The sequence below is a fragment of the Nansenia antarctica genome (genome assembly GCF_963989245.1).
Source record: "Nansenia antarctica genome assembly, chromosome: 14".
In the NCBI taxonomy this organism is placed as follows: domain Eukaryota; kingdom Metazoa; phylum Chordata; class Actinopteri; order Argentiniformes; family Microstomatidae; genus Nansenia; species Nansenia antarctica.
Genome location: NC_137684.1, coordinates 31,536,307 through 31,548,806, shown reverse-complemented (window position 1 = coordinate 31,548,806; position 12,500 = coordinate 31,536,307). Strand labels below are relative to the sequence as shown.

Genomic DNA, 12,500 nt, shown 5'->3' with positions numbered 1-12,500 from the left:
TACGTTGGTGTACATTACAACTGAAATAAATCTCCATTCGTGTTCAAGATGTATTTTGAAGTGGATGCCGATACGGGAGCGTGTACGGATTACCACAGGCTTTAAGTTCGGTCATCACCACATCCCACAATACTTCATATTTAGCCATCGACCGACCGCTTTGAGACCGACCACATTGAGAGTTTATGGCTGGCAAACTTCACGCAGATGTACCAGAATGATGGGAAGAAAAAAGTATGGAGAAGGCTTTGAACGGCTCATGATCCGACGCTTACTACATCATCTGTAAAAAACTGTGGAGGCAGTGTGATGACATGGACATGCATGGCTTCCAATGGCACTGGGTCACTAGTGTTTATTGATGATGTGACAGAAGACAGAAGCAGATGGATGAATTCTGAAGTGTTTAGGGATATTCTGTCTGCTCAGATTCAGACAAATTCAGCAAAGTTGATTGGATGGCGTTTCACAATACAGATGGACAATGACCCAAAATATAGTGTGTAAGCAACCCAGGAGGTTTTTAAGGCAAAGAAGTTGAATATTCTGCAATGGCCAGAGTCAATCACCAGATCTCAACCGAATTGAGCATGCATTTCACTTGCTGAAGACAAAACTAAAGGCAGAAAGACCCACGAACAAACAACAACTGAAGACTGCTGCAGTAAAGGCCTGACAAAGCATCACAAAGGATGGATGTGTTCCAAACTTCAGGCAGTCATTGCCTGCAAAGGACAAAGTATAACAGATTAACATTTTATTTATGATTATGTTAATTTGTCCAATATTACTTTTGAGCTCCTGAAAATAGGGGACTGTGTATAAACATTGTTGCATTTGCTAAACTTTTAATACAATATTTTTATTCAACCCCTTGAATTAAAGCAGAAAGTCTGCACTTCAATTACATCTCGATGGTTTCATTCCCAAATCTATTGTGGTGGCATACAGAGCCAAAATTATGGAAATGGTGTCACTGTCCAAATATTTACGGACCTAACTGTATATATGCAGAGTACTCAAGTTGTAAAAGAAAGTCAGGGGGGATGGTGGATTTTATCATAATGGGGACAATTTTAGCATCCCCACAGCGTCAGTGACTTCAGTGTCAGTGACTTCAGTGTCAGTGACTTGGCGGTAAAAATGTCATTGCATGTGTGCGTGCCCCCCGTCCTCGCCCACAGTATTTTACTCAATATGCGCAAAACTAAATGTTGAACTTGAAATAGCAGTAATACCACGTTCACTGATAAAATGACATAAGGGATGGAAAGAGGGGGGGATGGCAGTTTTAGAAGGGGGATAATTTTGACTGTTTTCATTTCAGGGGGGGGATGCCATCCCCCCTCATCCCTGCTCAACTCGAGTGCTGGGTATATATATGTGTGTTCCTGTGGTACCAACCAGTGTAAGTCAGTGTAATCGTTGGTTCGTTGGTTCTGTTTCTCCATATGGAGAGGAGATGCGTCACTCCTGATGAGCAGCGGTTCAGCTCTGGTCCAGAGAGTCTTGACACCTCCCAGGCGCTGATGTTGCCATGACGATCCTGAGAGATGTCATTGCTCTGAGTGTGGCAGTCGACACCCCGTCAGCGAGACTGCAGTACAGGAACAGAGAGAGAGGCGTGTGCATGCGTGCGTCTGTACGTCTGCCCACTCACACATGCTCCGCGACCCCTTATTAACCCTTCATACTGACACCATCACCCCTTTATAACCCTTCATACTGACACCATCACCCCTTTATAACCCTTCATACTGACACCATCACCCCTTTATAACCCTTCATACTGACACTATCACCCCTTTATAACCCTTCATACTGACACTATCACCCCTTTATAACCCTTCATACTGACACTATCACCCCTTTATAACCCTTCATACTGACACTATCACCCCTTTATAACTGTTCATACTGACACCATCACCCCTTTATAACCCTTCATACTGACACCATCACCCCTTTATAACCCTTCATACTGACACTATCACCCTGTTCCAACAGCTCTGTCAGACACACAAACACACAATTAGTTAATTAGAAGGTCTCCAAGACCAGATGAGCAGGGCCGCCCACCATGGACATGGAGGGGAGGGGGCTGTGTGTGTGTGTGTGTGTGTGTGTGTGTGTGTGTGTGTGTGTGTACCATGGGCCTGGAGGAGAGGGTTCTGTGTGTGTGTGTGTGTGTGTGTGTGTGTGTGTTTGTATGTGTGTGTGTACCATGGGCCTGGAGGAGAGGGTTCTGTGTGTGTGTGTGTGTGTGTGTGTGTGTGTGTGTGTGTGTGTGTGTGTGTGTGTGTGTGTGTGTACCATGGGCACGGAGGAGAGGGTTCAGGGCATACCAGCATCTGGGCAATGAACACCCTGCCTACTTACAACACTCTCAGATGTGAGTGTGTGTACACAGACACCTCATTGTGTGTGAGTAATAGTGTGTGTGTGTGTGTGTGTGTGTGTGTGTGTGTGTGTGTGTCCACAGTTGGTACAGTGTAAGAGGAGAGGGAAGGTGATGTGTCTCCAGACATACACAGATTTACTTTTACTACTTTAAACTACTGATATTGTCAGAGCCTTTCCTCACTATGTTGTACATCAACACAGCACCTCTTCATTCTCATCCTCTACATGTACTGATCTAGATCTGTCTGCCATTCTACCTGATCTAGATCTGTCTACCATTCTACCTGATCGAGATCTGTCTACCATTCTACCTGATCTACATCTATCTACCATTCTACCTGATCTACATCTATCTACCATTCTACCTGATCTAGATCTGCCTACCATTCTGCCTGATCTACATCTATGTACCATTCTATCTGATCTACATCTATGTACCATTCTACCTGATCTACATCTATGTACCATTCTACCTGATCTACATCTATGTACCATTCTACCTGATCTACATCTATCTACCATTCTACCTGATCTACATCTGTCTACCATTCTACCTGATCTACATCTATGTACCATTCTACCTGATCTACATCTATGTACCATTCTACCTGATCTACATCTATCTACCATTCTACCTGATCTACATCTATCTACCATTCTACCTGATCTACATCTATCTACCATTCTACCTGATCTACATCTATCTACCATTCTACCTGATCTACATCTATCTACCATTCTACCTGATCTACATCTATCTACCATTCTGATCTAGATCTGTCTACCATTCTACCTGATCTAGATCTGTCTACCATTCTACCTGATCTACATCTATCTAACATTCTACCTGATCTACATCTATCTACCATTCTACCTCCAGACATCTTGAGATCTGATTGCAACATCCAATCTTCTCCAGGTTAAGAGTCAAAGGTGTCTCTCCTCTTCCCTCCCTCCCTATCATCTTCTTCATCATGACTCTCTCTCTTCCTAACAGATTTCTATATTGTTTCCGTAGCGTCCCTTGGTAACAGTACTCTGGTGGTATAGGCTGAAAAATAAAGATAGATCGATATGTAGATGTATGTATTTGGTGGTGTATGTGTACGTGTTGGTTTTACCATTTAGAAAATACTTATTTTATTTATTTATTTTTTATTTATTTTTTACACCACCAGAAGTAATGGGACAGATTCATATAATGTCCAAATTAAGCACTCATGTTTAGAATTTGGTCAACAATTCTTTGGATATAATAACTGCCTGAAGTCTGCAACTCACTGACCCACCAGGATGTGGATATCTGTCCTGCAGCCATCTTTAGTTGTTGTTTGTTCTGAGGTATTTTTGCCTATAGATGTTTTGGGTCATTGAGTTACTATATTGAAGCGCTATCCAATGAATTCTGGAGGCGTTTGCTAGAACTTGACCAGACAAGACGTTTCTGTTCACTTAGTTAGCCAGTTAGGGTCTGGTGGAATGATGTCAATCTTGACCAAATCCTTTTTTCTCAAAACGTTCCACTTGCGATCACTCTGGTACTGTTCCTCTGTCCCTGAGACCTTCTCCCAGACCTCTGCAGGCTTCTTAGGTACTTTTTTAGCACCCGGTAACCTGACCATTTTCAGGATAACTGACCTTGCACCAAGTCTCTGTAGTTCAGTTGGAGACTTGTTTTGCGGATGGAAGTCGTCTCTGACAGATTGAACGTGGAGAGAATGTATCGTTACGTACCGTACGACATACACATACAAGAGAGTATTCTAGAGTAGAAGGAGGGGTTAAGGGAGTGAGAAGGTGAGAGATACAGAGCTGAAAAGGCAATTATGGGGGTGAGAAGAAATCCGAGGGATACGAGAGAGAGAGAGAGAGAGAGAGAGAGAGAGAGAGAGAGAGAGAGAGAGAGAGAGAGAGAGAGAGAGAGAGAGAGAGAGAGAGAGAGAGAGAGAGAGAGAGAGAGAGAGAGAGAGAGAGAGAGAGAGAGAGAGAGAGAGAGAGAGAGAGAGAGAGAGAGAGAGAGAGAGAGAGAGAGAGAGAGACACACACAGAGACAGAGAGAGAGAGACGCACGGCACTGAGCTCCTCTGTGGCTGAGGCTCGTGATGTCTCGTGATGATGTCACGACTGAGCGCTCTGTCGCCTCTCCTAATGGCTCTCTGAAGGAGCAGGCAGGTGTGACTACGCCACACAGCAGCCTACGCCATGTCACCGACGGAGAGAACAGTTTAAAGTCAGATAATGCCACAAAAGGTGTCGAATAAAGTTGGAATCCTGTCTTCAGATGGGCAGGCACGACTCATAATAATAATAATAATAATAATTCATTGTATTTATATAGCGCTTTTCCGAGGCTCAAAGACGCTGACAATATGGGAAAAACGGAAAACACAGAAACAACAAGCAACAGATAACATGAGCACATAGAACACAGAGTTAACGAACGGGGAACACAGTAACACAGCAATGTCCATGGGGGGGGTTAGGGGAGATGGTTAGGGGTAGGGGAGGTTGTATGCATGTCCAGGCAGGGTGGCAGGGTTAGGGGAGATTGTTAGGGGTAGGGAAGGTTGTATGCATGGGAGAACAGGTAGGTTTTGAGGTGGGATTTAAACGTGGAGAGTGAGGGTGAGTCTCTGAGTGGACTCATAGTCAGGGTATAACGTGGTATAATCCCCCATGGACGTGAATGCAGAATGACGGCAGAGATGATGTCGTCCTGCTATAAATTACTATAAACGTGTGAGCCGTGTACTTACAGCACGTTTATGGTCGGCATTCACTTGATACTGGCAATGTTTCACTATTATTTTTTCACTGGCAATCAACTACTGTATTGGTTAACCTTGGTCTCATAATCTAACCTCAGTCATGAGCATTTGTAGACATTAATAGCAGTGTGCAAAGAGGCAGATGTCAGCTGTGTGTTCTCATGTCTCATCTGCCTGCAGTTACTGCCTGTATGACGCGTGTGGACGTCCCCATGGCAGCGTAGTGCAAAGACTATCCTCCTTAACAATATTAATGAATAATTAATAATTATGGATCGAGTTGGTCATGTGTCCAACCGTGCTGCATCTGTGCTACCGTGTGACACACACACACACACACACACACACACACATACACACACACACACACACACACACACACGCACACATACATACAAACATCAACATGTATGTTTATAGGTGTATCCATTGATCTGTTGGCCAACAAGCGATTAACTGTCCTGCATATCCTGAGGCTCTGTGATCAGAGTAATTCAGCACACAAACACACGCACACAAACACACGCACAGACACACACATGCAAAAACATTCACAAACTACTACACTGAGATGGCAGTGAAGCTCCACCGCTGTACACTAGAACATGCACTTCTGTCTCCTGACGTTGACTCTTAATACTCAATTCAATTGACGTTGAATCTGAATACTGTTAAACACTCTAGTCGTGATTCAACCTGCAACTCTGTAAACAAGCATTACCAATGCATTTGTGGTGGACACTCCATCCTATAGAAGTGCCATGATGCGTTGAATTCAGCATTCTTCTTTATTGAACAGCGCGACTGTTTCTGTCCAACCTTCGTTTGCCTGACATTTTTGTGCTGTAAGAACCAACATAAAACTGGTTGATTCATCTCAGAGAAAAAGACACAGTTTAGCCTCTGTCTGGACTGAGCATTGGATGAAACATGTCTGCCGTAGAAGGTAGAAGACACTTTGACTGACGGGGCCGAGCCGCTGTTCTGAGATGAGATTCTGATGGGATGGATAGATGGGATCAGGCCATGGTCTTCTGCCAGCCAATTTCACTCTCGAATCGCTGCAGATATACCAGGGTCATGTGGCAATAATTTGAAACTTGCCTACTGCCACTTCTATACAGGGCTCCCACGGGTCCTTGAAATCCTTGAAAGTTTGTGAATTTGAGAAGAAAAAAAAATCAAGGTCTTAAAAGTTTTTGAAAATAGACATGGGTCATTAAAAGTGCTTGAATTCCCCCCCCCCCCCCCCTCTCTCTCTCTCTCTCTCTCTCTCTCTCTCTCTCTCTCTCTAAAAAAAACAAATATATAAAAAAAAGGTTTTACTTAGCTCGTCAACTAGTAAATACGTCTCTGTATTGCTTAACTTTACACATATTTCACAATATAGTCTTGCTGTGCTGTGGTAGAGAAGGCAAGAGACCATCTAGTGTTCACACATTCAAGCCTCTCTTTTTAATTGTTGTCTGTGAGCGGATAGTTCCTATTATATAAATTCTCATCTAGATCTGTCTCAAACTATGCCGTGTTGGGTCCTTGAATTTGAGGGAATTGAGTCTTGAAAGTCCTTAAAAGGTGCTTGAATGTGATGTTTCAGAAGGCGTGGGAACCTTGTCTATAGGATCTAGGTCTAGTCTCAGGTACGTTTTATGTCCAACAAAGTCTGGGATGCATTTCTCATCCAAACGAGGTTATACAACTACCACAAGGTTCTGCCTTCAGATTGAGAACCTAACCCTGACCTACCTAACCCTAGCCTAATATATCTAACCTAACCCTAACCTACCTAACCCTAGCCTAATATATCTAACCTAACCCTAACCTACCTAACCCTAGCCTAATATATCTAACCTAACCCTAACCTACCTAACCCTAGCCTAATATATCTAACCTAACCCTAACCTAACCCAACCCTAGTCTAATATATCTAACCTTAACCTACCTAACCCTAGCCTAATATATCTAACCTTAACCTACCTAACCCTAGCCTAATATATCTAACCTAACCCTAACCTACCTAACCCTAGCCTAATATATCTAACCTAACCCTAACCTACCTAACCCTAGCCTAATATATCTAACCTAACCCTAACCTAACCCAACCCTAGTCTAATATATCTAACCTTAACCTACCTAACCCTAGCCTAATATATCTAACCTAACCCTAACCTACCTAACCCTAACCTAATATATCTAACCCAACCCTGACCTACCTAACCCTAGTTTAATATCTACAACTCGTTGTAGTTTAGACTCTCTGTCTTAAGTAGTTGGTCCATTTCTTCACCGTCAAGACCTTTCAAGGTGATGCATCCACTGTGTTTTTCACTGACAGACGTGCGTCTGTGCGTCTGTCTGTCTGTCTGTCTGTGCGTCTGTCTGTCTGTGTGTCTGTCTGTCTGTGTGTCTGTCTGTCTGTCTGTCTGTCTGTCTGTCTGTCTGTCTGTCTGTCTGTGTGTCTGTCTGTCTGTCTGTCTGTCTGTCTGTGTGTCTGTCTGTCTGTCTGTGTGTCTGTCTGTCTGTCTGTCCGTCTGTCTGTCTGTCCGTCTGTCTGTCTGTCTGTGTGTCTGTCTGTCTGTCTGTCTGTCTGTCTGTCTGTCTGTCTGTGTGTCTGTCTGTCTGTCTGTCTGTCTGTCCGTCTGTCTGTCCGTCTGTCTGTCTGTCTGTGTGTCTGTCTGTCTGTCTGTCTGTCTGTCTGTGTGTCTGTCTGTCTGTCTGTCTGTCTGTCTGTGTCTGTCTGTCTGTCTGTCTGTGTGTCTGTCTGTCTGTCTGTCTGTCTGTCTGTCTGCCTGTCTGTCTGTCTCTGTCTGTCTGTGTGTCTGTCTGTCTGTCTGACTGTCTGTCTGTCTGTCTGTGCGTCTGTCTGTCTGTCTGCCTGTCTGTCTCTGTCTGTCTGTGTGTCTGTCTGTCTGTCTGACTGTCTGTCTGTCTGTCTGTGCGTCTGTCTGTCTGTCTGACTGTCTGTCTGTCTGTCTGTCTGTCTGTCTGTCTGACCCACCAGGAAATAAAGCTGACAGCAGGAAAAGACTCCCTTATGAAAACTGCCTGTCAAGGTTCAGACGTTTCCTTTCACTTTCTCTCTGCTGCTTTGTCCCGGGAGTATGGACGCATCCCTGGGTGTTATAAGGAGCTGGGTAGGATGTATGTTGGATGTATGTTGGTTGATAAACAGCGGTTGGTTGAAGTGCCACTTCAGACGATGTCTGGACAGGGCTTTAGGACATTGTCACTGAGTGTTAGACTCCCATCGCAGTGCCTCAGACACAAAGACCTGCATTTATCCTAGCTCTGTTAGTGTCTGTTAGCTCTGTTAGCGTCTGTTAGCTCTGTTAGTGTCTGTTAGCTCTGTTAGTGTCTGTTAGCTCTGTTAGTGTCTGTTAGCTCTGTTAGCGTCTGCACCCTTTTAACCTGAAGGACACTTGTGTGTCCTTATTGAGTAACAGTGAGAGGAGACTAAATGGTAAATGGACTTATGCACTTACATAGCGCCTTATTCCAAAGCGCTTCACAACGGCCTCTCATTCACCCATTCACACACACATTCACACACCAATGGCGACAAGCTACCATGCAAGGCGCCGGCCCGCTCATTTGGGTCAATGAATCCGCACAGCTCCACATGTGGTGTGCATGCATAATGTAGGCTACAGCCACACCACTGGTAAACATTGTAATTGGAAATGGAATGACAGCTAAAGTAGAAGAAGTGGACAGCTAGACATACATATGTATATCAGGCACGTGCCGTGAGCTTTTAGATTGGGTAAGCATAAGATATAGAAATACACGTAATTACACATACACGCTATCAGTGAACGCAGTTTCAAGGAAATGCAATTTTGATGCCCTAGAACCCGCTAATAAACTGTAGTGTCACTTTGTGATCAGATTACCCCAAAAAAAAAAAACAGTTGCCAGTTTCGACTATATCAGGGGTGCTCATTGTTCAAAGATCTTTTCAAGTAGCCAACCTACTGAAATCTACAAGTCCAGTTTCAACATCGCACACGCACACACGCACAACACAGACACACACCGTTTCCATCCTCCATAGTAAACACAACACACTTTCTTTTCACACTTTGTCACACAGGCACTTGACATCACATCACAGACCCTCCCTCTCAAAGTACTCAAACCATATAAACAAGCACAGATCGCCACCAGCCTCGCGAATCATATACATCATATAAACCGCTCATACCAGGCTTGCTGTAGCCGCTGGCGACTCTCCCTTTCTGGGTCAGTGTGAACATCGGTGAGCGAGCGGCCGGGCGGCCTTTAGCCAGTAGTTGTGTTTTTCCAGTCCAGTCCAGTCTACGAAATCCCTTTAGGTCGCTGACAGTAATGTCCATATTCACAAAATCAAGCAAGTTATCCTTATTGATTATTATTATTTAGATCGTTTGAGCTAGCTGGCATAAGCTATTCTGCCGGGCGAGAGGTGAAATGTTAAGTGAACTTGAAAGTGATAAGAGCCAATCAGTAGCTCTTATCGGAATGAAAGACCTACTCTGATTGGCTGTAAGCATGCTTACCCTGGTCACATTAAACAGCGGGTTGAGGCATCGGAAAAAAATTAAAAAGACATTTTCACGCATTCGAATGTACGCGAGGGAAAGCAGAGAGCGGAGTGCTTATATGCAAAGCAGAGTAGGGAGTGCTTTACTCCTACAGGTGGCGCTAAAAATGCAACGTCAAAATGAATGACTCCTGCTGCCCTGGGACCTAAAATACGACTCTTTTAATGAAAACAAACAAACGGTTACATGCACTTTTATTTTAATATTTTCCTTTTTTCTTTTTTCGTTGGGTAAGCACTGCTTACCCTGCTTATATGGACGGCACGTCCCTGATGTATGTATATATATACACACTCATATGTAATCAGGGTGAATGTGTCTCCCTGCATATGGATATCATGCCCTTGTCAATCAGACACACATACCTCTAGGCTACTGCAGCCTACGTTCACACACAGGTGGAGAGAGTATGGTGCTTCTAACAGACTGAGAGAGAACGTTTGGTAAATGAGTAAATGAAATGTAATAAGCCTACGGGTGTGGTGTGATGTTTGTCTCATTCATTAGCCACATCGTTAAGCATTGACCGCTTGTTATCAGTGTCACTGGCCTTTACGCAGACACAATGTTATTAAAGCCTCATTAAATTAAAACAAATCCACAGACATCATTTATCAACACATTTTGTTTACAGAATTTTGTCACTAACACTTCTCCCCCCTCCTCTTTATCTCTCTCTCTCTCTCCTCCTCCTCCCCCTGTCTCTCTCTCTCTCTCTCCTCCTCCCCCCTGTCTCTCTCTCTCTCCCCCTGTCTATCTCTCTCTCTCCCCCTGTCTCTCTCTCTCCTCCTCCCCCTGTCTCTCTCTCCTCCTCCTCCCCCCTGTCTCGCTCTCCTCATTCCCCCCTCTGTCTCTCTCTCTCCCCCCCCTGTCTCTCTCTCTCCTCCTACCCCCTGCCTCCCCCCCTCCCTCTCTCTCTCTCCTCCCCCCTGTCTCTCTCTCCCCCTCCCCCCTGTCTCTCTCTCCCTCCTCCCCCCCCCTCTCCCCCCCTGTCTCTCCCCTCCCCCCTGTCTCTCTCTCTCAGTTGAACAAGCAGCAGCTCCAGGCAGTGAAGGATCGCTTCCAGGCCTTCCTGAATGGGGACACACAGATCGTAGCTGACGAGGCCTTCTGCAACGCTGTGCACAGCTACCATGAGGTAAGTACCTGCAGCAGGTCGGTGGTTAGCGTGAGCACGATGACATCACAGCGGTATGGCTCAATGCCGCCGCTGCTGCTCAGACACGGTGTGAAGTGCTGCTGAACACCACCGCTAGCTAATTTTTTATTATATGTAAAGCACCCTGTGCATTCGTGCTGAGAAGGGTGCTATATAAATAAAGTTTTACTTACTTACTTACTTAGCTGGTGACAAGAACATTTTATTTTATTTTATTTTTTATTTAACCAGACAGGCCAATTAGAACTAATTCTTATTTACATTGGCGGCCTGGCAAAAGACAAAAGCCTCTTGGGGGGGGGGGGCTGAAAATAAATCAGGTTCCATGTTAAAAACAAAGAACACACGACAGACAGCGGCACACATCCAAGCATTTCCAGCACAGTTAAAAGATAGAAACATACGTACATCTCCACACCTCCTCCACTTACAGTCACAGCATCATCATATAAGTTAAAAGGACAGCGTCACACATCCACATAAACCCACACAACATTAAGCACAACAGAAAGCACACTCACAGCATTTTAAAAAAGTTGCAATACATACAGTATGCACATGTGGACAGACAGGAAGTCAACAGGCAGCATGGGACAGACAGTAAGCAGCCAACAGGGGGGGTTAGGAAAAACACTAGAGGGTTGAGAAACAATTGCATGTGTCAGTGAGAATGAAAAGAGGTGAACATGATTGCCTCATCAGAAAGATAAATGGCCAAATCAAATGTTTTATAGCAGCTTAGGAACTGCTGAGATGAGTGGAAATAGTTTAAATATCAGCAGGTTGTTCTAACGAGGCGATGGGACCAGTTCCCTTCTGCTCTCATACTGTCATCACACATTCTCTCACAGCCCAGAGGAGAGGAGAAGGTTTCTATGCAGTCTGACATGAAGGAGTGTGAGTCAGCTTTAATAATGTGACATATTGATCAGTAACATATTGATTACAGAATGAAGTAAGGAATGTCCATGCAGGACAGGAGTGAGGATGTTGGGCTTCAGTGTGATTGAGACTGGAGACATACTGGTGGCCTGCAGTATCTTCATCTTTAACATCTGTCATCTTTAAAACCAACCGGTTCAATCTAACAGGGTGTGAACGTCCACATGTTCAACAAGGACAGCCTTCTCTTTTTCACACAATGTAATAATAACAATAATAATAATAATAATAACAGTAATAATCATTTATTTTGTATAGTGCTTTTAGAGGGATGGTTTGAAAGGGGAGAAAGAGCTGGATGAATTGTCACACTTTTTTAAAATGGGAAACAATTAACAATCCTGAACGACAGTTCCGTCAAGTGTCTTTTTGGAAATATTAGTTCCCACCTTTTACGAGATAGATAGATAGATAGATAGATAGATAGATAGATAGATAGATAGATAGATAGATAGATAAAGAGAGAGATAAAAAGATAGGTATGTGTGTATCAGCTTGCATCCAAAATAGCACAGTGGTGTGTTTGGCACAGGGGTTAAGGTAGCTGGTTGGTTCGATCCAACAACCTTTGAACTGCTAGCCAGCTACCTTACCCTTGGGGGACAGTGGTTGACTTTAATTTAATGTTTTATTTTTTTTACATTT

At 44.1% G+C, this 12,500-nt stretch overlaps 1 protein-coding gene across 4 annotated transcripts in view; it reads left to right on the top strand.

Annotated features, from left to right (window-relative positions):
• Positions 1–12,500, top strand: part of cadps2 (Ca++-dependent secretion activator 2) — a gene marked incomplete at its 3' end in the record, with an annotated part of 199,098 nt that overhangs the window by 27,263 nt on the left and 159,335 nt on the right. For all 4 annotated transcript variants that reach the window (XM_080545181.1, XM_080545182.1, XM_080545180.1 and 1 more), the window contains exon 2: positions 10,779–10,892. In XM_080545181.1, coding sequence (XP_080401307.1) covers positions 10,779–10,892 — 114 coding nt within the window. The remainder of the gene's footprint in view (positions 1–10,778; positions 10,893–12,500) is intronic.